General features: G+C 39.8%; 2 protein-coding genes across 4 annotated transcripts in view; one reads left to right on the top strand and one right to left on the bottom strand.

Moving 5' to 3' along the window:
- Positions 1–4,011, top strand: part of MED12L (mediator complex subunit 12 like) — a 342,999-nt gene extending 338,988 nt beyond the window's left edge. Inside the window, exon 44 of the mRNA XM_025376276.1 lies at positions 125–4,011. Coding sequence (XP_025232061.1) covers positions 125–177 — 53 coding nt within the window. The 3' untranslated portion in view covers positions 178–4,011. The remainder of the gene's footprint in view (positions 1–124) is intronic.
- Positions 3,044–26,661, bottom strand: IGSF10 (immunoglobulin superfamily member 10). 3 transcript variants are annotated; one of them, XM_025376273.1, is made up of 6 exons: positions 26,468–26,661; positions 24,996–25,125; positions 21,364–21,754; positions 12,588–16,919; positions 10,654–11,554; positions 3,044–5,948 (listed from the first exon to the last, which is right to left on the bottom strand). In XM_025376273.1, exons 1-6 carry the CDS (start codon positions 26,659–26,661, stop codon positions 4,040–4,042), a joined length of 7,857 nt encoding a protein of 2,618 aa, XP_025232058.1. In that variant the 3' UTR covers positions 3,044–4,039. The 3 variants fall into 3 exon arrangements, with proteins under 3 accessions (XP_025232058.1, XP_025232059.1, XP_025232060.1); XM_025376274.1 differs by lacking the exons at positions 10,654–11,554; positions 12,588–16,919; positions 21,364–21,754; positions 24,996–25,125; positions 26,468–26,661 and adding an exon at positions 7,829–8,045; XM_025376275.1 differs by lacking the exons at positions 10,654–11,554; positions 12,588–16,919; positions 21,364–21,754; positions 24,996–25,125; positions 26,468–26,661 and adding an exon at positions 7,983–8,045.
- Positions 26,662–27,835: the final 1,174 nt, after the last annotated feature.

The following is a 27,835-nucleotide window of genomic DNA, read 5'->3' as shown; positions in this document are numbered from 1 at the left end:
GTACTCTCTGGCCACTCTGTTTCCCTGTACCTGCGGCTGGTACTGAGAGCAGTGACAAGAGGGTAGCAGCTATCTGGGTAATAGTTTTGTATCTAAGTTTGGTTGAATTTATTTTTCTCCTTAGGCAACCAGCCACAGCAAGGAGTGACTCCGTATGGGCATCCTTCACACTTCTGAATCTGCAAGAGGAGAAGACATGACGTTTTATGTTTGCACTGAAAAACAGAAAATCAAATTTAATGCATTAGTCATCTTAAAAATGTCCCTTTGTTTTATCATTTCTTTGACATTTTACTATATTGTATGCTACATCTCACACACATACACACAAAAAAAAGGTGTTTAAACAAAAATCCAAGGAGAAGTTGTGGTTTGATTTTGTTGAACTCACCTTTAAAGTAGGTTTACAAATGTGAATCATGCAGGCAGGCCTACTCCCGGAAGAGTGTGCTAGCAGACCTTTTGAAATTGGTGCTTTTTTTGAATCTCACATTTCTAGAAAGAATGGATTATGATGGACTTAAAGTATTTATGTATTTCATTCATTAATGATGAAGTGGTTTTTTTTTTTGTTTGTTTTTTGTTTTTTAATTTTATTTTCCAAACTCTGCTGGACCAAACTACTGATTTGAAAGGAATGTCAGATCTTGACAGAAACGTGACCCATTTATTCTGCATTCACCTGTGATGGTGAAATGGACATTTATTTGCATTGCTCTAATTTGAAATGTTTGTAATCTCATAAGCACTTTATAAACTTTGTTCTTATTTATGTAGGACTTTTCTTTGCTTTTGTTGTGGTCAAAAGGTGCTGAAACAGATTGTTGCTTAGTACTTAAACTTCTTAAACTGAGAACCTAAACCAAGGTTCCTGTGAGAGCCGCCCTAAGATGTGCGGAAACCTGTTAGAAGTAGCTGTACTCAAATTTGTTTTGAGGCAAGATCATTGACGAGAGTCATTGTGAAGGTACAACATGTACATCCTAAAGGCCTGAAAGAACTGCAGTGGAATCGTCCAACTATTTGTTGCCAGTTTTGGTTCTCCTGAACCTTATGCCACCTTAAGGGAAAAACCCTAGCAGCTGGCTTAAGATTCCAGTGCTCACACTTGACATGTTTCCAGAGAATCTGGCCCCAAAGTCCAGAAGGCTCTGGTTTTCATACAAGGTGTATTTGCTGTTTATTTTGTATGGTAAGTATTTGCTATTTTGAATTTAATTATTACTGTCAGTGTCAGTCTTGGTTGTGTATTGCATATACTGTATTTATAAATTGGTGCAAAAAGCACAAGTAAATTATACATCAAATTTATTATAAAGAAATAGTAACTATTTTAACTTTGTTCAAGTATGTGGTAATTTGCTCCTATTAGAGTAAAAAAGAAACCAGTAAATTATCAGTTTGTGTAACTTAAGAGTATTCCATATAATATTTTTTTAGATTTAGATGCATAAAATTTTGAATGTGAAAAATTGCAGGGCATTTTAAAACATATGTGGGGGATATTTTCCCATGTTCTCTGTTATTTCATTTTCTTTTGCCATATGATTTTACATATAATATAGTCAAGCATACTGTGAATAGACTTGTCTATAATGAGCAGACCATGTAAATCTACTTTTTTAAAATCTAGCTAGTACAACTTTAGTAGACATTTTCTTTTGCAAATAATTTATATCTTCCTAGGTGAGTTACTCATTGCAAAGTTTGACTCATGCAAATGACCTCAAATACATGTCAGCTTACTTTGCTGTGGCAACATCCATGTGAACTGCTTTGTACACTGTGAAAATATTTCACTCCAGCCTGCCCATTTTGTGTTTACTCTGGGCTGGAAAAGACTTTGCCAAAACATTAAAAACCATTCTTTTCACTAAATTAACAGTCTATCTGCTTTCAGAAGATGTATCTGTACACATTTTTGCTGGTTTTGTATATCAGATTTTTTCCTCTCAAGAATCATACTTAGATAAGCTTATGAAGTTGTTTTATTCAAAGTAATATATCTATATAATGACTGCATTGGCAAAACAACCGAAATGTAAATGTTGTGCCTAGTGAGTGAGTCATGTTCCATCTTTGTTATTTCTTTCCAAATTTCTTTGCCAGTTCAGTTTGAACCATATATTTTGTAGCTCAGCATTGCAAACAACAGTAATACTGTTTTAAGAATGAGTGTTATAATTGCATAGCATTTGTATGCACTTTATACTTTGCAGAGGTGAGTTAAATTATTGATCATTTTGCACATGAAGGCTGTGGGGCATATCTGTGTTCTTTTTTTTTTTAGGTGAGAAAGTTAGTTATGCTAAGACTCTAATTCCAAGATTCTATGGAAAGTTGAGGAATGCTGTTTTACCCCTGCGCATTATAAAGAAAATAACTAGAATTACTTTAGTCTTCAGATTTTCTCCCTATTAATTCTGTATCTTGAGAGGTTTCTATTTTTTTTTTTTTTTCTTTTCTAGCAAATGCATTCTTTTGCATTAAGATGGTCACAAGGGAAAGCCCTGTGGCAGAGCCTGGTACCTTACCAGAGGAAATTACCTTAGAATAAGATGGAGACCCCAGTTCCCCTTAAAGGCAGACCTTGAAATCAAATAGAGTCAGCTGTACCTATCATAATTCGTGGATATAAGAAGCCCATAGACTCTCTTGTTTACACTGTAGGCTTTTTCCTACTAGGGTTGCATTTGTCATTGCATTTACCCTTCTTGGCCTGGAAGTAGAGGGAGATCAATTACAAAGAGTATCTTTGACCACTTCCAGCCACAGGGTACTAACATCAGACATAAGTTGCAAGCAGGTCACGTTTTAGGCTAGATGGGGCTAGCTGAAAGTCAGTGTGATGAAAACCCAAGGGCGCTATCCCACATGTCTCAAATGATTGGCAGGGGCTAACATATTAGTAATTCTCGGTTTTGTGCACTGAGATATCTAAGACCTATGGCATTTTTTTCCCATTTATAAAGCTCCTATAATTCCTAATAGGTGAATGTTTGAATATATGCTGGAGAAATTACACTGGAAAACCCCAGCCCTAGATTTAGGTAAGATCAATCATATAATATTCCCCAAATTAATTCAGGTTGAATTAAGCATGTAATATAAATTCAGTGAATTACAAAAAGCAACATTTTGTGTAGGATTGATCAGATTTTAAATACAGTGAAACTTCATTATATATAACAGATCTAGACCCTCCCAAGCATTTTCCCATCCCATAAAGAATTATTAATTAAATGAAATGCTTATAGAGCAATGATTCCTCCTCAGAAAAATTTCCTTATAAACAGCTCCAAACCAGGGGTGCCTGAGCTAGATTTTAAAGTTATAAAGAAGTTTCATTGTATTTTTAAAACCTTTTTAATGGGCATATTTGGACAAAAGTAATCAACCCCCTTTTCACATTTTATGATGTGCAGTTATTACATTGCTTTTTACATGTGGAAAAGTGAGCCTGCATTTATTTTTAAATGCAGTTATTAAAACATTTTTGTATTCCCCATCAATGAAAATTTTCAGTGTGAACAAATGGTGAATCATAATCAAGACAGTTCAGTGCTTATTTTCTGTAGGTTTTAGCAAAAAAATTTATAAACCACAAAATATTTATACATCAGGATGGTAAATTTACATAAAGAAGATTGCAGATTTAATATTTTCCATTGTCTCTGTTCTGAGTGCCATGCTTGTAACATTGATAGGAAGTGGACACTAGGCAACTGGTATTAAAAGTTCATTTTTTTACTGAAAAATTCAGGTACATTAGCCATTTGTTATTTTATAGTGGACCGTTTTAATGTTTATTGTTATTTGTTGGCAAAATAAAAGTGCCTTAAGTTAAAAGTTTGTTTTGAGATCCATTAAATAAATCAGTATCATCAGTTCATAATGCATTTATTTACAAGTCCTTTTATTTTGCATGTTCATTGTAAATTTAATACTGTAAATGTATTCCAATTCATTTACATGCCTATGGCTGCCTTTGATTAAACTTCTTCCAAAAAACAAATTCTGCCCACATGTTTATTTCATGTCAGATTACTTGGATATACGTTGCTGCATAATCACTACCAAGTGGATTCTTTGCTGTGCATTTGTATATCCCAGAATCAGAGGTTTGGGGATTCTGAATGACTAGGGTACCTTGTAAGTGAAGCCGCTCACTTCCACGTGTCCTCTCTTTACTTGCTGTTGAGAGAAGGGAGTGGTCAGGCATCTCCCACGTGATTTCTGGCTTGGGAACTCCCAGGGCCACACAGTGGAGCTGAAAGGCTGCCCCTGTCCTGGTGACAATACTTCTGGGTGGACGGTTTGTAATTCGGGGAGGGTAGGCTACAATCATTACTGGAACAGTAATCAGTGTATGACCAACACTATTTTGAGCCTTACAGATATAGTTGCCTCTGTCATAAGCTGTTGCTTCTTTGATGACTAATGTGCCATTGTCATGCAATATGTATTTCCCATTAATTTGAGGCCTGTCTACTACATAACCACTTGGCATAGTCCATTTGATATTTGGCTTAGGGATTCCATCAGACACACAATGCAGTGATAGAGACTCTCCACTGATGCCTTTTACTGTCCCTGGTGCATATGTAAGAATAACTGGCTTCTGGCCAATTTCTAATAGGACTAATTTCTCAATATAGCCAACTTTATTCCTAGCTGCACAGCGATATTTTCCTGCGTCCTCCCGAGTTGTTTTATAAATGATGAAAGAACCATTGCTTGCTATCAGATACTGATAGCTTTGTGGTCCATTGGAAAATCGTGTGCCATTTGGTAAAATCCAGATTATTTCAGGTGGTGGGTTACCATCAACAGAGCAATTCAATGCTGTGGACTTTCCCAGTTGGGCAACTATTTTTTCATTAAATGGATTTCTGAATGTCGGTCTTCTCAGCATTTCCAGTACTTCTAACTGTACCACCAACACGCTCTCTCCACCTTCATTTCGGGCCACACAGATAAAATCGGCTGAATCTGAAAGCCTCACATTCCTAATTTCCAAGGTTCCATTTTTATGGACTGTGATTCTGCTTCCATAGTATGGGGCTGTGAGGAAAATACTGTCTGGCATGATCCACATGACTTCAGGAGATGGTGTCCCTTCAGCTCTGCAGTCAAAGTGTTTTTTGGAATGTCTCACGGCTGTGGCTTTAATAACAGTTCTGTTTGTATACAGTCCATTGATTAATGGAGGTTTAGAGACAACATCCAGTTTGTACATTTTGGTGTCATCCCCACTGGGATTTCGGGCTACACATACGTACTCTCCAGAATCGAGCAGTTTCACTTTGTTGATGGTCAAAGACCCATTGACATGAAATGTGTACCTATCAATGGAGAAGGAAATCATGTCGTTGGAAGGCAGCAACCAAAATATTTTTGGTTTGGGATCGCCAATGACCTCACAGTCAAGGACAGCTGTGTCTCCAGCTTTGATTCTCTTGTTGGTTTTGTTACCCTGCCTTATCCGGGGAGCAGCCGTTATAACTGTTAAGTGGACCTTCATTTCATCCTTCCCTAGGGTGTTCTGGGCATAGCAAGTATAATCTCCTTCCTCTGCTACCCCAACTTTGTTGAAGTATAAAGTTCCATTGTTGAAAAGGGTATATCTCCTGGTCCTGTGGCCACTGTCATCGGCTTGCATTGCATTGTTGATCATGGTTCCATCGGGCAAACTCCAAGATATCTCTGGCATCGGGGAGCCGGAAGCTTTGCAATCTACTTGGAAATCTTTCCCATGGAGCACTTGCTTTCTAAAATACTGCTTGTGGTCAATTTTGGCAGGTTTCAGTCTTAGGCTGACATGCATCAGTATCAGATCATCCCCCATTTTGTTTCTTGCCACGCACAAGTAGACACCACTGTCTTTTTCTGTTACTGATCCAATAAACAGGGATCCATTTGGGTAGACGAGGATCCGGCTGCCCATTCTAAGGAGAAAAGAGATTCATTTGAGTGTACAGCTGTTAGCAATGAGGGAAACTGTTTTACTCAGAATTGTCTCCCTCTGCCCCAGCTTTATTGAAGCATGACCAATGAAAATTGCGTATCTTTGAAGTGTAGAACATGATATTTTATATATATATGTGTGTGTATATATATATACACACACACATATACATTGTGAAATGACCACGATTAACTAGCATATCCATCACCTCATAGTTACCTGTTTTTGTGTAATTAGCTTTAAATTGTTGCAATAAAAATTAGAATTACTACCAGTTTATTGTCTTCTAAGTCATTTGCTGAAAGGTGAAATTATCTAATTGGACAGGTATAGTTTAGTGCAAATAAGTAGTATTTCTCAGATGGAATTCAAATGAATCTCTGTTACACAGTAATTTAAAAAAAAAAATCTTAATGATGAGGGACGTGCTAGAAATATGGGATTTCTAGACACCATGACTTCCTTGACCATTTCACATATCAAGTAAACTAATTGGATCCACAAACATAGTCATTTTATAATGTATATATAGGTAAGGAAAAAGCAAACTCAGTTCCTCAGAAAAGATGGCAGATGATACTTTCTAAAAAGTTATTAGTAACAAAACAATTATTGAATAATTTGGTTAGAAAATATATTCTACTTTGGCTGGGCACAGTGACTCTTGCCTGTAATCCCAGCACTTTGGGAGGCCAATGTGGGCAGATTACTTGAGGGCAGGAGTTTGAGACTAGCCTGGCTAACATGGCGAAACCCCATCACTGTTAAAAATATAAAAAATTAGCTGATCATGATGGTACATGCCTGTAATCCTAGCTACTCGGGAGGCTGAGGCATGAGAATCGCTTTCTAGTCTGGGTGACAAAAATGAAACTGTTTTAGAAAAAAAAATAAATTTTACTTTGTTATAAAGAGAATACCAACGCAGGGTTCCTTAGAAGGTTGTTCCAGCATCTGCCCTCTATGGGCAGCTGTAGAGTGACTGGTTTTTGCACTAGGTTGAGCTGTGTGGAATATGATTCTTCAGGTGTACAGTGGCGGCACAGCCTACCATTACCAAATTTAACCACCAGGTGGCAGATCTTTCCTAGTAAAACTAAATCTAGTTTTTCAGAAAGATCAATGGAGACTGAATTGGTGCTAAAAGTGATTTCAGGGATACCTATAGGAGAAAATGTCTTTCTTATTTTTGGGCAACATGGGCTAAGCAGGTAGATAAAACTAGAGAGAAAAGTAAAAACTGTTTTCATAGCGTAAGTGCTAACCAAGTCAAACAGTCTCAAGTCAATTTTCTCTCTCTCATTTTCTATTTACCTATTTATTTTTTGAGACGGGGTCTCACTCTGGAGCCCCAGGCTAGAGTGCAGTGGTGAGATCATGGCTCACTGCAGCCTCGACCTCCCAGGTTCAAGCAATCCACCAACCTCAACCTCTGAGTAGCTGGGATTACAGACACATCTCACTATGCCCTCCTAATTTTTTTATTTTTTGTAGAGACAGAGTCTCACTGTGTTGCCAAAGCAGGTCTCCAACTTTTGGGTTCAAGTGATCCTCCCGCCTTGGTCTCCCAAAGTGCTGGAATGACAGGTGTGAACCATCACGCCCAGCCATCGTCATTGTTATTCTCCAGCAAAGGTAAGTATGGGAAGTATTATAGTAAAATTTTAGAAAAAGTGTTTTTTTTTTTTTTTTCCAAGTATGGAAGGAACTTCTCTGGCATATAAACCAAGGTAAAATCAACACGAATACACTTAAGAGGAAGGGAAACTGCCAGGTGCTTTGCACTGGTGGTTTAATCTTGAAGTAATTCCCTCACTATACAGCTGAAAAATCGGTATTTAGAGAGATTTAGTAATTTGCCTTAGGTCACAGGGCTGGTTCTCAAGCCTTGTGCTTTCCACCATGCTATACTGGCATTCTTTCTTAATGCTTTCTAAAAGTATTGGTTCATAAACTTGGCTCAACATTAAAATCACTTGTGAAGTTTAAAATAATACTGATGTCTGGGTCTAACCTCCAGAATTTGACTTATTATGTGTGGAGCATGGCTTAGGCATCAGGATTCTTAAAATTTTCCAGATTAAAGGTTTCCATGTGCAGCAAAGAACCACTGTTCTAACTTGGTTCTCAATGAAGATCCCTCATCAGCTTTACATGAGGCCAAGTTTAAGATGTTAAGTTTAAGATGTTAACAAGTTAAGGCCAAGTTTAAGCTTTACATGAGGCTTTACATCATAATTACATGAGGCCAAGTTTAAGATGCATATTTCCTGGCTTTGGTTTCCTGAAATTCTGCTTCAATAGGTCTTACCAGGGATACAGAAACCCACTCTTTAACAAACTTCCCGGCCAACTTATAAACAATTAAGTTTGAAAACAAGCGTCAAATTTTAGCAACAAAATCACCTGGAGGGCTTTTAAGAACAGCTTGCTTATTAAAACAAAATCCGAGCTCCTGATTCAACAAATTCCCAGACAATGCTAATCCTGCTAGTAGGGAGTCTTCTCTTGGAGAAACACTGGCTTAGAGTGATATCCCCTGCACCCAAGATCTAATGCAACTGAAGACTGTGACATAGAAGAGACAGAACTATTGATGCTTCTTTTTATAAGCTCGTATTTTTGAGAGGGAGAATTTACTTCTGAAAATAGAAGGTTTTTCAGAGTAAAAGAATTCTTTTTTTTTTTTTTCTTTTTTTTTTTTTTGAGGCGGAGTCTCGCTCTGTCGCCCAGGCTGGAGTGCAGTGGCCCGATCTCGGCTCACTGCAAGCTCCGCCTCCCGGGTTCCCGCCATTCTCCTGCCTCAGCCTCCCGAGTAGCTGGGACTACAGGCGCCGCCACCACGCCCGGCTATTTTTTTGTATTTTTTAGTAGAGACGGGGTTTCATTGTGTTAGCCAGGATGGTCTCGATCTCCTGACCTCGTGATCCGCCCGTCTCGGCCTCCCAAAGTGCTGGGATTACAGGCTTGAGCCACCGCGCCCGGCCAAAGACAGAATTCTTAATAAAGATTAATGCAGAGGCTTCTTCAGCCTCTCCAAAGCACAAAACTCACATTTCATAACTCAGCATTTAAAAATTATAAATCTAAAAAATTTCAATTTAGGTGATTTTTGACATTTGAAAAACTTGAAAATTAACATTTACTTTTGAACTAAAGCTCACAGGTTATATTTATTAGCTGTATTCAGTATCAACTCATGTCATTAGAAAAAAATCTTCAACTCCTAAGCATGAGTACAAATTCACATTTACTATGTGTAATTTTTCTTGCATGGATGTTTTCTATTAATGAATAAACAGATGTATAAGATGGAAATTCTCATCATTTTTTTGTCATGTAATGGAAAAACCATTGTATAAAGTCATGCCAATTGCAAAAAAAAAAGAAACCTCATAAGCTATAATTATTGATTTTTGAAGATAGAATTTAATTTACATAGAAAGCCAGCTATAAAATGAATATTGAGGCTGGGCATGGTGGCTCATGCCTATAATCCCAGCACTGTGGGAGGCTGAGACGGGCAGATCATGAGGTCAGGAGATCAAGACCATCCTGGCTAACATGGTGAAACTCCATCTCTACTAAAATACAAAAAATTAGCCAGGTGTGGTGGCGGGTGCCTATAGTCCCAGCTACACAGGAGGCTGAGACAGGAGAATGGCGTGAACCTGGCAGGTGGAACTTACAGTGAGCAGAGATAATGCCATTGCACTTCAGCCTGGGCGACAGTGCAAGACTCCATCTCAAAAAACAAACAAACAAACAAAAAAGAATATTCATATGCTTATAACAGACCAGAGAAAGTGTGTATTTGTATATATGTGTCTCATCACATCAAAGTGTGGGGGCCTGAATACATTTCACTTAGTAGAGGTCTTAATAGTGTGACTTTCACAAAGTGCTTTGTAATTTTAGGAAAGAAAAAATTAAGTACTGATTATAATGAAGTTTAAAATGTCGAATAGGGGACTCTGACGAGTAAAATAATAGAGTATCTCTCTCCAGAATCTCGACTGCATCACAAAAATCCCCTTCTCTGTTTCGTATATAGAGAGAGTATGACTATATTTATACAATTACTATTTTTTTTTTTTTTTTTGAGACAGAGTCTCACCCTGGTGCCCAGGCTGGAGTGCAGTGTGCAATCTCGGTTCACTGTAACCTCCACCTCCCAGGTTCAAGCAATTCTCCCACTTCAACCTCCCAAGCAGCTGGGATTACAGGCACCTGCTGCCATGCCCAGCTAATTTTTTTTTTTTTTTTTTGTACTTTTAGTAGAGATAGGGTTTCACCATGTTGGCCAAGCTGGTCCTGAACTCCTGATGTCAGGTGATCCACCTGTCTCAGCCTCCCAAAGTGCTAGGATTACAGGCATGAGCCACCATCCCTGGCCTACAGTTACTATTTTAAAACTGTACCTAGTATGGAGATAAATGAGATTTTTTATTCTGCCTAAAATATAAAAACCCCAAGAAGTTGACGCTTTGAGTAAGCATGTGAAAAGAATGGTTTTCATATTCAAATAATCTCAAAAGATTAGGTTTTTTCGAGAGTTTCCTTTATGTCCAAAGTCTATGTGCACTCTGAAACTGCTGCTAGCCTCACTGTCACTTTTTCCATTTCAGAAGCTGTACAGCTAAATAGATAAAGCAGATAATTCCAACCCAAAGGTATAGACTTACCTATGCTGCTGGTCGACCACAGCCTTGGATGGTAACCTCCACATTATTTGGGGTTTGGGCTCCCCAGTAGCTGAGCAGTTCAGTAGTAATTTGTCCCCAAAATTCACTTCAGTCCTTTTCTGAGATGCAACTTCTATCCTGGGGCTGGTCACTTGCTCTTCCATTGTAAGCATTACTACTCTTCGCTCCGAACCAGTGGTACTGGTAGCAATGCATTCATAAGTGCCCCTGTCTGAGGAGGCTAGGTTTCTTATATACAAAGTCCCATTTGAAAATAAGAACAACTTGGAACTGGTAAACTGTAATGGTTTAACTTCAGTGCCATCAGAGAGGACCCAGTAAATGCTGGGCTGAGGAGTTCCTTTTGCAGTACAAGGCAGTTTTAAACTTTCACCCCAAGTGCCTACAATGACTTGCCTCTTTTGCTCTAGGATAACAGGTGGTGCTGCAATGACTTGTATTTTAACCAGCAGTGAATCCTGGCCAGCTGGGTTGCTGGCCACACATTTGTAAAAGCCACGGTCATAAATACTGAGGTTGTGGATGACCAGTGTTCCATCAGCTGTCACCACGGCCTGTCTACTTCCCTGGGATGATTCTGAGACCACTGTTTGGTTTGCAAGAATCCAGGTAACTGTAGGGTTTGGCCTACCTTCTGCTCTGCACTTCAGTTCCACAGTGCTTCCAGAATGAACTGTGATCTCTTTGGTACGTCTCTCTAGGATCCTGGGAGGATAGGAAACCACAGACAAGGTGACACGTAGGTGGTCTGTGCCAAACAGATTGGATGCAGAACACAAGTACTGTCCACGGTCCTGAATTTCCACCCTCTGGATGGACAGGGTACCATTGGGGAGAACCTCCACCCTGCTATTCTGTTTCCTCTTAGATAAATCAAGTCCTGAGAAAAAAAAAGAAAATTATTGCTATAGGTCATCAAAGTTTAGATAGAAAACATAAAGCTATATTTTTGGGGGCTACTAAGAATACATTTAAATTAAAATGAAAGCCCAGCCCTGTGGCTCACTTGTATAATCCCAACACTTTGGGAGGCTGAGGTGGGAGGATCATTTGAGCCCAGGAGGTCAAGACTAGCCCTGGAAACATAATGTGAGCCTGTCTCTACAAACATAAAAAATAAAATATTAGCTAGGTGTGGTGGTGTGCATTTGTCATCCCAGTTACTCAGGAGGCTCAGATAGGAGGATCGCTTGAGCCCCTGGAGACATGATTGTACCACTGCACTCCATCCTGGGTGACAGACCAAAAAAATAAAAAATAAAAATTAGGACATCTAGTCTTAAGATTGCTAAAATTATTCCTGGATTTTATTTTATCTTATTGAGATGGAGTTTCACTCTTATCGCCCAGGCTGGAGTGCAATGGTGCGATCTTGGCTCACTGCAAACTCTGCCTCCCAGGTTCAAGCAATTCTCCTGTCTCAGCCTCCCGAGTAGCTGGGACTACAAGCACCCACCACCACACCTGGCTAATTTTTGTATTTTTTTTTTTAGTAGAGATGGGGTTTTACCATGTTGGCCAGGCTGATCCTGAACTCCTGACCTCAGGTAATCTACCTGCCTCGGCCTCCCCGAAGTGCTGGGATTACAGGCATGAGCCACCGTGCACAGCCTGGATTTTTTTATTCACATAATTTTAAAGTCAGATGGTTCAACACAACAACGATTCTCTTTTTCAAATCATATTACTTTGAATCAGCTTTTGAGGCATTCTAAAAAATGATCTTAATTAACATATTTTAAGCCCTTCTGATGAGTGAAAATATGCCAGTGTCAAATGAGGATATTTATAGTTTCTGTGTCTTAGAAAAATTTGAAACTGATATTGATTCTTTGGATGTATAATCCCCAAACATAACAATCTTCTTCTTGTTTTCTAACAAAAACTGAGTGTAAAGAAAAAGTTTCAAATACCTGATGGGACTCTGGTCCAACGAATGGTGGGCAGGGGATTTCCAACAGCTTCACAGGGAAGAAAGGCATCTGAGTCAGCTGGAATAGTAAAACTTGCAGCTTTTCCTCCAACTATTCTGGGCTTTTCCAATATATTCCTAGACAAAGAGTCAAAGGGAAGGAGTTTGGAAGTTGTTGCTTCTTGAACTAGTTTCTTATCAAAGTCACTCTTCTGTCCATCCCAATCTGAAGCAAGAGTGGTGACCTCTGGCAGGCCTGCAGTGGTCAACATGCTTACTTCTGGCTTTTCGACTTTTTCAGCAATTTCTGAGTATAGTTTGTGCCAAAACTGGTTTTCTGCCCAGGGAGATGGAGTTAATTTAGAATTCTGTGATTTAACTATTAGTGCTGGCATGGGAGTAGAATGTAACAGATTAGAGTAGATGAAGTGAGTGGTTCCAACTGTGAACTTGGCATTTGGGTGAGCCTTGGAAGATGTTGCAACCTCTGCTACTAATTGCTGTGATTTAGCATTGTGCCTTGAGGGTTCATGCAGCTTGACCACTGCATTTGTCATAAGCCCAGAAATGGGAGTTTCCATGTTGTCAGTAACCACTCTCTGAGTAAAGGGAGGGGAGATGGGAACTGGCATTAGAGTAGCACTGCTGCTCAGGAATGGTGGCACGGTTGAGTGTCTAATGATTGCTTTCCTAGTTGTCGTACTCTGGTGTGATTTGCTGGACAATGTTGTTTCAGAAGCAATTGTGCTCTTCAAAGTCTGAATACTCGCTTGGGCTAGTTCTTCAATCACATCTGTCAGATTAAGAGTTCTTGAATGAAAACTGATTGTGCTTGAAATTCCAGTTGTGTTTTCTGGTAGGGAATGAGTGAATGCAGAGACACTGGGCTTGACTGAAATTTCAGTTGTGGTTAGAACAGGAGGCGTCATAGCAGTGGATGTAGTGAAGCCAGAACTCTGGTCGGGAGAGCTGTATGGGTCAGTCCTGTTCTTTTGAGGTTCCTCTTCTCTTTGTACTGTTTGTGCTCTGGATCTCTCTGTTTGGGTTTCATAAGTGATGACAGATGCAGGGAAGATAGGAGTTGTTGCTGGTATTGCTGTTTGTGTTGGTATGATGCTTATTGTACTTGAGTCTTTGCTTATATTAGGGAGCATAGAGTTAAGGGGTGGGAAGGGAAGCTCCTTCATTGTTGGAAGACTTCCAGAATTGTGTGTTTTGGTGGTAGTGTGGTGAGTTGTAGTCAAGGTATTGGATGGAATTTGCATCACACTTGCTGAAAGTGTGGTGAAGTAGAAGGGGGAGACTTTGCCTCTGGGTAAAGCAGGAGATGTTTTAGGAAGTATCACAGCTGTGCTTTTTTGTAAAGTAACTTTATGTTGATACCTTAATCTGCCTTTTGGGTTATGGTTATTTACAAAGTTCTGATGCCAGGGAATTTTCCTTCTTGAAAACCTTGTAGTGGCTATAATAGTCATGGGTGGCTTGGTGATAGCATCTGAAAGTGACGATGTAATCACTAAATCTCTTTTAGCTTCATTGGTGCTAGACACACGTGGGTAGCTGGCATTTACTTTGTGAGTTTTTTCCATGGGTATGGATGTTGGAGCATACATCATGACTGCACCAGTTGGAGTCACTTGGGAAATTTCAGTACTGAAATATTTTATTGTTGGTGTTGTTTTCTCACTATCTACATTGGGTTTGTTCTCAAGTAGTAATAGTGGATTCTGGACTAGAGTTGTAGACTCTTCTGTTGGGTCTCTGGTAATGTTAGCTTTGGGGAAGGTGATGGGAGCAGCACTTGGAAAAGACAATGCTGCTGTGGCCATGGCGAGCCTCTCCCCAGGAAGACAGGACAGGCATGTCACATTGAACACTGTGGCTGAGAATGCAGTAGTGCTTTTCTCAGAAGAACCGCTGGTTGTTGACCTGAAAATGCTGTATCTATGCCGTCGGAGAACTGGAGTTCTATATGGGCTGATAATCCGCCCCCTTCCACCAATTTTCCTCCACCTCCCAAAGCGTCTGAACAGCGGGATGTTAACTGTACTGTTTCTAGGGATCGGAAACTGAGAATGAGCAGCTGTGTGTGGATCTAAAGGGAATGTGGAGGTGCTAAGTATTTGAGTAGTGTGAGAATAGAAGTGATTGTGCCTGGGCTCACTGACTTCTCTTACAGATGTCTGTTGACTATTTGTGGTATTTACTGACTCTAATAATACTTTGTTGGTGGTGCTATTAAGCATTTTGACATTGACATCTTTGATCATAGTCCTCGCTGTTATTGGGGGTGCTTTTTGGAAATGCTCCCTTCCTCTTCCCATCTGGTCAGAGTCCTGAAATTCAGTTGCTCCAGGTAGTAATGGAAAGACAGTGGATGAATGTTGATTGGTTGTGCCTTGCATTTGGCCTGATATGGTTGGGTTTATATTCTTTGACATGGCTATAGTTTTAATAGCAGTAGATAGTTTGAAATCTATGGGTTCTTCAGGTGGTAGTATTTGTGAACTCATAACAGGAGAGAATTCTGTGCCAGAAGTTATGTTTGTCATAGGACTATCAGATATTGTTCTGGAGTCAGCAGTCACAGTCCTTGCTGGAAGGTTCGAAGTTTTAGTGGCCAGGACCATAGATTCCTCATGTAGAGTAAGCATGCCTGAGGAATCGTCTTCTTCACCAGGTATGTTTGGGAGTTGGGTGACCATTGGGGGTGGGCTCACTGTGGTATTTTCTCGCTTCTCTGGCACAGCATTCTTTTTAGCTTTCTCCAACAGTGCTGCCCAGTGTTGTGGGTCAATTCTCCTAGCAGAGGGAGGGAAATGCCTCCTATTCTCCCTAAAACGTCGATGTGTTGAATCTCCACGTCGCTGGAGTATTAATTCCCGATAGTTTTGCGTCTTACTTGTGCTTGAGGCGTGGTTTCCAACCTCAGCCTCCATCGGAGCAGATGTATGGAGTGGTGCACCTGGTGGCTCCTTAAGATGAGCAATAGGATTGGACTCATCAAATCCAGATCCCTCTGTTTCTCCATCATGCTCCAAGGGCCTTTGTCCTTTCATCTTGACTGAAACATGGAAAATCAAAAAATCAACCCCTGATGGGTTGGCTGCCACACAGCGATAATAACCTTGGTCTTCTGGGGTGGCCTGTAATATTCTTAATGTGCCATTGTTAAGAACTTTCTTGTCTCTTGAAGACTGATAGAGCACAATGTTTCCTGGAAGAACCCAGCTAATAGAGGCATCTGGGATACCAGTAGAACGGCATGGAAGATCAAGAGTTTCACCAGCGAAAACTGTGTGATGAATCCCATTTTCCTGATAGGCTTCAACAGAAGGTTCTACCACAGTTATCCTATAGGTGAGAATATCTACATCATCATAATTGCTGCTTATACAGTGATATATGCCTGTGTCAAAACTATCAGCCATCTGGAGTTCCAATTTTCCACTTTTGTCTATTAGTATCCGTCCATCCTCACTGACATAAGGGGCTCTCACTTTACTTCCATCAACTAGAAGCCACTCCAAGTGTGGGGTGGGGTCTCCTTGGCCTGGGCAGTCCAGGCCAACGGTTCCACCTACCAAGACAGTATGTTCCAGCTTAGTATTGTTATCCCTTGAAATCATAGTCCATTTGTGTTTCACTGGCCTCATCTCTGCTCTTGGCAAAGTGATTTGAGCATCACTGGAGTACTGGATCTGTAATGTACTGAGTGTGGTGGCAGTTCTGTTCAGCTGCAAGGAAATTTGGTCTTGCATTAACCAAGAGGGATCTGCTCTGAGATCTGCCTCTATGTTGGTAAAAATGTCTTCAGGCTTAGGAGCCACCTGCTTATATTTGTAATAGAGCTGTGGTGTTTCACTAAGCAAGTGGCTCCTTTCTAGTATCAGAGGAGAATCACTGTACAAAGCCAGAACTTGCCACACTGGCTGAATGTGACCGTAATCTAGGTTGCATACCAAAAATGTTGAAAATGAAGTATTTAGCACGATGTAGTCATTTTCTTCAGTGAATGCAGTGGGTGATATCCTTGAGGGCTTTTGAATACTGCAGACCATGTTAGCTTCATTTCCAGACTGGTCTGTCATATTCAAAGTGAGGGAGCCAAAGGGTGCCAGGAAACCTTGGGGAGAGATGAAAGCAGAACCACTGTCTTCCAGAATAGTCAGGCTCTTTGATTTCAGGGATGAGTCAATGGTTGGCTTGGCACACTGGAAAGCTGCAGCTGAGACCATAGCTAAGGGCTTGCCTTTAGAAGCCCTAGGGTTCATGCAAAGTGGACATTGCTGAAGACTAGAAGGACTTCTATCTTTTTTGCATTTTATTACATCTGGAAAAAAATCACAATTGAGTTATCAGCTGTGACCTCTTTATGAATTGACATAAACATTTCGAAGAAATAGCTTTTGCTAGAAGCTGAAACAATTGGGAAATTTTAGTGTTCAATAGAAAGTTTTCTGATTTTTCCTTCTGAATTGATTTTTTAAAAACTATTGTCTGTATACCCTGCTACAACATAATATGCATAGACACAGGATTTTGTCTGTCTTATTCACTGCTGTATTTCCCATGTTCAGCAAATGCCTGATATATATTTGGTACTCAGTAAATATTAGTTGAATGTATCATGTTTTTTATCTAGGGAAACAAAATGATATGCTCATGTTTGTCAGTTTTTATTAATAACAGTTTAGTTCTATTTCTTCATTTTAACATTTTAAGATGGCCACAGGACTTCATTGTTCTTTAAAAGAAAAGCTGTTTGTTAAAGGATCATTTATAATTCCTTGGATATCATTTAAAAACCCAAGTTTACTTCCATTATCCAAAAGAATATTGACTGAATTATAGGGTACCTTGACCTGGTCTAACTTAGTAGCAATAGGAATTAAGAGAAGCAGATGGACGCAGGAGACAATGAAGCAGGTAGAACCAATCAATAGGAGGTGAGGATTGACTGAATATGGACAGTAACTAAAAGGAAGGGTCAAGGAAGACTCTGTTTTATGACTTTGGAAACTGGATGGTTGATGGTCCCCTTGGATGAGGTAGATGCACTGGAGGAGGTTCAAGTTTAAGGGGGAGGGAAGAACATTGTGCCAAGGTAGTGGAGAGGCCCATTAAATGTCTGACATTCTGGCAAAGTCAGAGGTTGCAAGTCTTACAGTACTAGGACCAGCATTATAACGACCAGCATTTCTAAGTCATAGGTGCCTCATCTGTCAAATATTTGGATATCACATACCATTTAAAAGCTCTGCTGTGGTAAGCCTATTTAAAATGACTGGTCACGGCCGGGCGCGGTGGCTCAAGCCTGTAATCCCAGCACTTTGGGAGGCCGAGACGGGCGGATCACGAGGTCAGGAGATCGAGACCATCCTGGCTAACACGGTGAAACCCCGTCTCTACTAAAAAAAAAAATACAAAAAACTAGCCGGGCGAGGTGGCGGGCGCCTGTAGTCCCAGCTACTCGGGAGGCTGAGGCAGGAGAATGGCGTGAACCCGGGAGGCGGAGCTTGCCGTGAGCTGAGATCCGGCCACAGCACTCCAGCCTGGGCGACAGAGCGAGACTCTGTCTCAAAAAAAAAAAAAAAAAAAAAAAAAAAAAAAAATGACTGGTCACTTGAATACTTGGTAAGAGGTATAGACTTTTTCCTTACACAAAATACAGCCTGAGACATCCATGCTCTTCCATGTAGTAGCTCTTATATGATGCACTGGAGACAGCACTTAACAAAAGCATTGCACTTCTTAGAAGATCTAATTTGTCAGAGTGGCTAGATAGGGTCTGTGTGCACATGTCCTCTCAAAGGCTTAAGAAAGTCACTCTGACCAAAGACACCAAACTCTTCTGTGTGCACTACAGTGTGACAGGTAATATCACAGATGCCTGGCCAGTCAGCATTCTTCAGCAAATTTTATAGTCTAAACCTATGCAGAGGAGGAGGCTGGCAAGTTGGAAAACCTTTGAACAATCATAAGAGTTGCCTCCCGGCTGGGCGCAATAGCTCACGCCTCTAACCCTAGCACTTTGGGAGGCTGAGGCGGGCGGATCACCTGAGGTCGGGAGTTTGAGACTAGCCTGACCAACATGGAGAAACCCCATCTCTACTAAAAATACAAAATTAGCCAGGCATGGTGGCACATGTCTGTAATCCCAGCTACTCAGGAGGCTGAGGCAAGAGAATCACTTAACCTGGGAGGCAGAGGTTGTGGTGAGCCAAGATCGTGCCTGCACTGCAGCCTGGGCAACAAGAGCAAAACTCTGTCTGAAAAAAAAAAAAGAGTTGCCTCCCAATCACCCACTTGCCAACAAGCTGTATCCCTTTACCTACTTATCAGTACTCTGGGCTAAGACAACATGGCAGACTTCTGGTTTAATGAAACCTCATCATGGAATATGCTCACACCATGCTTATTATTGCTTGCACTGAGCCAGAGTTAGCAGGCCTTGGACATCACGTATTTTGCCTCAAATGCAAACCTGACCACATCACCTCCATTCCCTCCATCACACTCAGTTCCAGCCCCATGGAAATCCTTTCCATTCCTCAACCCTGCCAAGCCCAACTGGCTCTGGCATACGCTGTTCCTTCCATGTACTGTACACTTGATGTCTTTCATCATGACCCAAGTCCTTACCAGTCATCCTTCAGAATGCAATCTGAACAGCACTTATTCTGGGTAAGCTTCCTGTTTTATAGTCTCCTGGTACCTTTCACTTCTCCTATCCTACTTTTTCATTATTCACTGTTAGAGTGACTTGTTTACTTATCTGTCTTCCTATGAAACTATAAACTTCATTCTTGTTCATCTGTATGTCCCCAGCCCTGGCCAATGGATGTTCAGGAAAGATCAGCAGAAGAAAGAAAAGCAGATAGGCAGGCTAGAAAAAGTGCCTAATTCTATGACCATGTTTTTTTGTTTGTTTTTTCACATTTCAACTTATAAATTAAGATGTGCCTTACAACTGAAGATGTTTTACAGTAACAGCTGACAAATTGGCAATCAATATGGCTATCACAGCTTTACACCTATAAAGATTGTCATAGATATTTATATTGCTTTCCATTGTATTACATGTATTGGTGCTATAACATATATTAAATTTGCCTTTAAAATGTTTTAATTAAGATAACACTATGATTTAGCATTAAAACAGGTTGTCAAGTAGGTAGAAAAGAACAGAAACAGAGCAGCAAGACATAAATTTCATATCCATGAAATAAATGCTCATTAGAGAAACAGCCACAAATTCATTTTATAGAAATGCTGCATCAACAGCTTTGCGGAATCAAAGAATAGAAGATACCCACACGTAGATAAAGGAGTGTTACATTTAACTACTGAGATTGGTGCAAAAGAATTGCCGACCACATGCCAAGTGAGGCAACTGAAGGCATGAACAACTGTTGAATCTCTTGGAATTGATGAAAAATTTTCAAAGCATAAGAGGTTGATATGATTGACCCATGGGTCTCGTAAAAATTATCATTAAGTCATCTCAGTCAAAAGGAGAACACTTGCTTATTAAGACTGAAAGATGTTAACCCGTATGGGTTTCATTATTTTACATATATAGAGTTATGAGTTGATTAACAACAGGGACACATTCTGAAAAATGCATCATTAGGCAATTTTGTTGTGCAAACATTATGGAGTGTGTACTTACACAAACCTAGATAGTATAGACTACTACACACCTAGGCAATATGGTAAAACCTACTGCTCCTAGACTACAGACTCATACAGCATATTACTCTACTGAATACTGTCAGCAATTGTAATACAATTTTAATTATTTATGTATCTAAACTTAGAAAAGGTAACATGTTGCACTACCTCTTTATGATGGCTACAATGTTACTAGGCAATAGTTTTATTTCACCTCCATTATAAGTCTTATGGAAGGATCATCATACATGCCATCTGTTGTTGACCGTCAGTATGCAGTGTGTGATTACATGTGTGTGCATATGTATATGTACATATGACGTATGTATGAATGTATATATGATGTGTTTCTATACATATATGTAAGTTTGGGACATACTAAGACCCCAGGTAAAGATAAATTAGATACTGGAAAAGCAAAAGACTTCTAATAGTAGTAATTATAACCAAATGTTATCCACTCAAGAATGGAAGTATAGGCAAACAACCCAAGTGGTGAAATGGTTATTCTGATGCAGACGGGGTGGGTGGAGAAGCAACCAGACTTCTCAGAAGGGCCAAGCAGTGTGCTGGCTGGCTGAGAACCACCAAGCAGAAAAGGAAAGGAAGGGCTCCAGGCAGGGGCAGCAGCAGCTGTGAGGGGGTAAAACAGCTTGTAGTGTGACAGGAAGTTGTCCAGAGTTGTTAAGAGCAAAAAGTGCCTGTGTGCATGGGATAGGCAGGGCTGAGGGTTGGAGAGGAGGGAAAGGAGGCTGAGGATAGGCCAGCACCACACTAGGAAGACCTGGCTCGTAGCCTAAGGAGCATGAGATTTATTCTCTAAGCCAGGGATCAGCAACATTTTTATAAAGAGCCAGATAGCAAGGACTTTTGGGCTTTGTGAAACAGTTCTCTGACACTACTTGACTGCCACAGTAGCCAAAACACAGCCATAGATGATGTGTAAATAATTCATTATTCTTGAATTATTTCTGAGATGTTATTTTCTCTCCTAAATTACCCTGGCCTCTCCACTTCCTAATATAACACCTCCAAGCAGATTTCCTCCATTTAATTGGGACAAAAAAAAAAAAAAAAAAAAAAAAACCCAGTATAGATACCTGGCTTCTCCTGTATCCAGTCAGACAACCACTTTACATGGCAATCACAGGTCCATGGGTTCCCATGCAGGTAAAGGCTTTCTAGGGCAGGCATATAGGAGACCATCTCTTGAGGGAGGGAGGTCAGGAAGTTATCAGACAAGTATAGGTACTTAATGAAAGAGATTTTAAATATCTGCAGGTAGCTCAAAGAGACAAACGTATCTGGATGGAGCTTAGTGAGCTGATTTCCTTCCAAGTGCACCAGGCGGAGAAAGTTGAGCCCATAAAAAACCTCTGGGTTTATAAACTCGATATTGTTGTGGTCCATGTGCAATCGCGTCAAGCTCCTGAGGCCATAAAAAGTATCTTTCTGAAGTTTTCGGACTTTGTTATAGCTCATTTTTAAGACCTATGAATTGAAAAAAAGAACATATTTATGTTGTCAAAGGAATTTTCACATGAGGGAAAAGTCCTATCAATAACAAAACTTATGTTGAAATTAATTCAGTGCAATTTGTATACCTTCTTAGGATCCCAATTCAAATTAGTTGCAAATTAAATATGACAATATCAGAGAAATTAGAACACTCATGAACGTTTGCCTATTGATATTAAGGAATTATATATATACACATACATATAATTATTTATACATATATATATAATTTTTTTTTTTTTTTTTTGGAGACAGAGTCTTGCTCTGTCGCCCAGGCTGGAGTGCAGTGGTGTGATCACTGCTCACTGCAACCTCCGCCTCCCGGGTTCAAGCGATTCTCCTGCCTCAGCCTCCTGAGTAGCTGGGATTACAAGTACCCACCACCACTCCTGGCTACTTTTTATAGTTTTAGTAGAGACGGGGTTTCACCATGTTGGCCAGGCTAGTCTCAAACTCCCGATCTCAGGTGATCCACCCACCTTGGCCTCCCAAAGTGCTGGGATTACAGGTATGAGCCATCATGCCCAGTCATGAATGATTGTTAAAATTTAAGATATATAAATGATATTGTGGTTATTTTAAAAAGATTTCTTAGTTTTGAGATATATATTGAAGTACTTACAGATGAATATTATGAAAATTTGGATTTGTTTCAAAATAATTGAATGGAGTGGAGAGTAGTGGGTAGGGGTGCAGGTGAGACATCTGCTATGAGACCGTAAGTGTTGCAGGTGCGTACTGGTCCATTAGGGTTCATTATATTATTCTACTTTTTTCCATGGTTGAAAATTTTATAACTTTTTTTTAAATCTTAGTATTTCAAGTAAATTTAAGATTTCCTAAACATAAATTTTTCATGAGAGACTATTGATTTTAATTTATTGAGCTACAGTTCACATGCCATAAAATCCACCTTTTAAAGTGTACAGCTGGCTGGGCATGGTGGCTCCCACCACATGGAGGCTGAGGTGGGCAGATCACTTGAGGCCAGAGTTCGAGACCAGCCTAGCCAACATGGCGAAACCCCGTCTCTACTAAAAATGCATATACACACAGAAAATTAGCTGGGCATGGTGGCACACACATGTACTCCCAGCTACTCAGGAGGCTGAGGCGTGAGAATCATTTGCACTTGGAAGGCGGAGGTTGTAGTGAGCTGAGATTGCACCACTGCACTCTAGCCTGGGTGACAGAGCAAGATTCTGTCTCAAAAACTAATTTTAAAAAGTGTACAGTTTATTGGTTTTTAGTATATTCATAGAGTTGTGCAAACATATCCACTGTCAGAAACTTCTAAATAAAGTTTTTTGAGATGGAGTTTTACTCTTGTTGCCCAGGCTGGAGTGCAATGGAGTGATCTCGGCTCACTACAACCTCCGTCTCCCAGGTTCAAGCGATTCTCCTGCCTCAGCCTCCCGAGTAGCTGGGATTACAGGCATGTGCCACCACGCCTGGCTAATTTTTTGTATTATTTAGTAGAGACAGGGTTTCTCCATGTTGGTCAGACTGGTCTTGAAGTCTCAGCCTCAGGTGATCCACCCACCCACCCCGGCCTCCTAAAGTGCTGGGATTACAGGAGTGAGCCACTGCTCCTGGCCTAAAGTTTCTAATAAACTTTGTTTTGTACCACAAAATAAAAACTGATACCCACTAGCTGTCATTTTTCCCATCCTTTTAGCCCTTCACAACCACTAATTTGCTTTGTTTCCATGGATTTGCCTATTCTAAACATTTTATATAATTGGAATCATACACTCTGTGGCATTGTGTCTGGATTCTTTCACTTAGCAAAATATTTTCAACACCCATCCTTCTCATAGCATGTGTCAGCCCTTCATTCCTTTCTTTGCTGAAGAGTATTCTACTGTATACATGCACAACACTTTATCTATCACTGGTTGATGGACATTAAGAGGTGTCTTCTACTTTTTGGTTATGAGTCATATGACTAATTTTGAGTTGCAATTAAAATAATTTTGAATATTTCAATAGTGCTCAGGTATTTTCCAATTCTCTTTCCAATTACAAGTTGAACATACTCTTTCTCCCATAAAGAAAAAAGAAATGCTAGGAAACACAATTTCCCATCATATTTTCCTGACTTGGCGTGAACTGTCATGTCTGTCGAAAATGCTTTTCTAGAATGCCAAGACCCCTAATAAGAAAAGGAAAAATAAGTTGGTAACATAGAAGAGCTTTGCCCCAAATGTAACTTGGGAGTTCAATCTCCAACTCAATGTTCCTCAATATCCACTGAAAATTTGGTCGAGAGAATAAATATATGTAGAGAATTCTATAAAGGACACGCAATTCATCTATTCCTCTGAAGACATGCATTCCAAATAAAGCCTGATTAACCAAATCAGCAGAATCACATAGCTACATTATACTCTGTAGCTCTCCACCATGGTTATGACTTCCTTTACATAGTTCTGGTATATGTTAAAAGGCTCTATGAACACAGGTACTTTATCTTTTACAAGGATATTATTGACTTTATTTTATGACATTGTATTTTATACGGAGTTTTGTAAGACATTTCTTTCTGACTTAAAATCATACATGGCTGTGCTTTTCCTGAACAGTTTTAATTTCAATAGATGTCATGTATTGTTAGCGTCTCAAAAGCTTCAAGTCCTACTTATAGCAGACATAAAGGTCTCTATGTATGTATTTCCTCATGCTCCCTTTATTCTTATCTCTAGGCTTATTTTAGCTTTATACTTTCTCACTTACTTTTGTGATCATTCTTGCACGATTTTATGCATTCTTGGGAGTCCTTGTAACTTTAAAAAATTGTTTGAACAAGGTAGAACATGAGTAAGTAAATAAAATGAAACTGAAAACAGCACATTGATTTATATAAAGCTAATAATCTGTCTAAGATAGTCATTATTTTTAGGAACCACATTCAATTCCCAGATAAACATGACTAGAAGTATCCTTTTAGGATTAAATTTTGAAGGTTTATCATCTGAATATTGACATTTTTTTTTCTTGAGGTATTAGAAAACTTGCCTCAGAATTTTCTTATTATTCTAATTTCCACACACAGTTGCACAATTAATAATCAGTTAACATTCTCCATTGACATCTGCTTCTAATTTGCACAACGTTGATTTTTGTATTGTGTAGAGATAGGCAGCCTTGGAAGGTCTATCTCACAGGTCCCACCTTACCTCTTTAACCTGCCCCCTCTCTCCATCGGTCTCACCTGCAAGGCCTGCAAATCTGAGAAGGTCTTGTCAGGGATTGTGTGAATGCCATTGCTGTGAAGCATGAGCAACTCCAATTTGGTCAGACCAGAAAAATCTGTTTCCATCAATCTAATCAAGCTGTTGTATCTGAAATAAAAAATGACATTCTAGGCATAAGCTAAGTCTGTCAACTAAAGTTCAAATGTCATAACCAAAATAAACACAAAAAAACCCAATACCGCTCTTTATAACTGTGCTCCATTGAGACAATCGAATGCTTGAAATACTGAAACTCACCAGATGCCACAGAAGATCGACTCTTCACCCAGTTCTTGCCATTTCAGTTACAATCGCCCCCCTCACATTCTAGGAACTTGTCACATTTCTTCTCATTTTCCAACTGTTATATATATGCTGTTCCCTCAGGTTGGAACACCCTTGACCTCACCCTTTTCCATTTGTGAACACTTAATATCCAGCCCATTCTTTCATGACACTATCCCCTCACTCTCCCAGGTGGAATTTGTCAGCAGTGGTTAAGAAGCCTGGGCTCTGGAGCCCAGGCTTGGGCTTCTGGTTTGGGTATGATTTATGAGCTCAGGCTCAACTGAGTAGCTGTGCAACCCTGGGTAAAAATCAGCAGCCTTTCTGTGCCTCAGTTTCCTCATCTATAAAATGTTAATAATAGAACCCACTCCAAAGGGATTATGAGGATTAAATGGATGCAGTGCTTAACCCAATGCCAGCACCTACTGAGCACAAACAATGTTAGCTCTTAATAATAGTGACTGTCTCTAAGACACTTTGTATGTTCTGTTACAGTTTGAATTAATTGTACCGACCGTATATTTATCTTCTCTTTTTAACGATCAACACACCTCCTAGAAGTGAATAATATATCTTACCACTGTATCCCCAGTGCATAGTACATGCTCACTAGTGTCAAATAAATGATGTTAAGTCCAACATGTGTTTTCAGACACACACATTTTTTCATGAACATTTAAAATACGGTCATATTTTTGCAAATTTAATTAGGCATCATTTTAAATAAGTTTGTATGGAAAGAAACCAAAGGGCCTTTAAAAAGGATATATATATATATATATATATATATATATGTATATTATATAGGCAGACACTTCCAGTTACCCTGCCATCTCTTATGATATATCATAACCCCAATAGTTAACAGAAACTATACCATTTTCCAGCAAAAATGTAGCCAGAATGAACCTTTTTACCATCATGAGTCTCCCAACCTACCAAGAGGGACTTCAAATTCTAGAAGAACTTCCTCCTAAGAAAAGTTTACCAAGAAAAGTTTTCTTATTGCCCCCAGCAAACAAAATTCTCATGAGCTCATTTCAGAAAAGAAATATTGTTAAAACAATTGTGATTCATCTCCCAAAGTCATAGATGTTTGAGGGACAAGTCACCACTGTGACTGATCCCTCTTTGAGAAGAGGAAACCCAGGGCCTCACACACCCTAAATTGATGCGTTCCACATTGGGTGGGATGCTGTCTGGGATGGAGGTCAGGTACCGAAATGTGCAGTGTACCTCCGTAGGCATATAACAGGCACAGCGGCGAGGACAGGCCCTGACCCCAGGGGTGGCGACCATGCAGATCACAGCAAAGGAGACCAGCAAGCAGGTGATTCCTCTGCCTTTTACCTTCATCCTGAAAAAACATCACACCTCAGAGTTATAAAGAGTGGTGGAGCAAAGTCCCAGGACCACCACACAGTCACTCTGGGAATCTGGGAGACCTTCCTTAAGGGTCATAAGCGGCGATTCCATTCCTACCCTTTGTGGTCAAATGCACTCTTTACAAAACCATAGCATATGCTGCTGGCCTCACACTGCGCTTTATGTTCAAGTGGGATATTTACTGTTGTGAAAATTTCTTCACGGCTTCTCACTTCTTAATGAAAACCAGCAATCCCTGTTACTCAGGCATTCATTAAAAGGGAAACTGGAAACCATAAGAAAGATATTGTGACAACTAAAATATATAGAATTTAGTTTCCTTTATATACATGAATTCTTTTGGAGAATAACTTTCAAGAGACTGATTATAACAGTAATACCTGTGCATAAAACATTTGGAAACTGCAATTAAGCAGTAAAAAGGAAAAAAGTTACTGAATCTCACCACTTATACAATCCTTAACATTTTGTTGTATTCCTTTCCAGCCTTTTTCATCTATTGTGTGTATATGTATAGGTGTACATACATTTATGTGTATATGTGTACATGTGATCAAACTTAATTTTGTAACACATTTTATCATTTCATATATAATATGTTTTTTCATTTTATTAAACCTTCTTCAGAAACATTTTTTAAAGGTTGTAATAATTCACTGGAAGGGAGAATAAATCTCTTTCTAATCGGTTTTCAAGTCCCTGCCAAAAAAAAAAGACACATTGAACACTTCACTGCCAAGTAATGACCACAAGCCACAGCGACTGACCAGCTGAGAGGGCTTGAGCCATGCTGAGCCCATGCAGGCGTGATGCTGTCTGCTTTTGCTCAGCTTAGGACATCTCTCTGCCTCTTTCCTTGGTCCCCCTCCAGCTCACGGCTGCCACAGGAGGTGGGGAGCATAACCAGGGAAGAAATATGCTCGGCTTGTCAGAAAAAAAATGGTATCTGTTACCCATATGTGGGGCAAGCCCAGGAATTCAAACCTAATTCTCTCCTGAAATGCAGGATTGAAATAAACTCTTCATTGTGCTTTTCTAAGCAAAGTGACCTTCATAATTTGTGATAAATCCCACTGTTCCGTGGAATAGCATGATTTTGGATTCTACCAACAACCACCCGTTAGCTACAAACTACACTGAGAAA

The sequence above is a fragment of the Theropithecus gelada genome, chromosome 2 (genome assembly GCF_003255815.1).
Source record: "Theropithecus gelada isolate Dixy chromosome 2, Tgel_1.0, whole genome shotgun sequence".
In the NCBI taxonomy this organism is placed as follows: Eukaryota; Metazoa; Chordata; class Mammalia; order Primates; family Cercopithecidae; genus Theropithecus; species Theropithecus gelada.
This window is presented reverse-complemented; position numbering and strand designations above follow the sequence as displayed.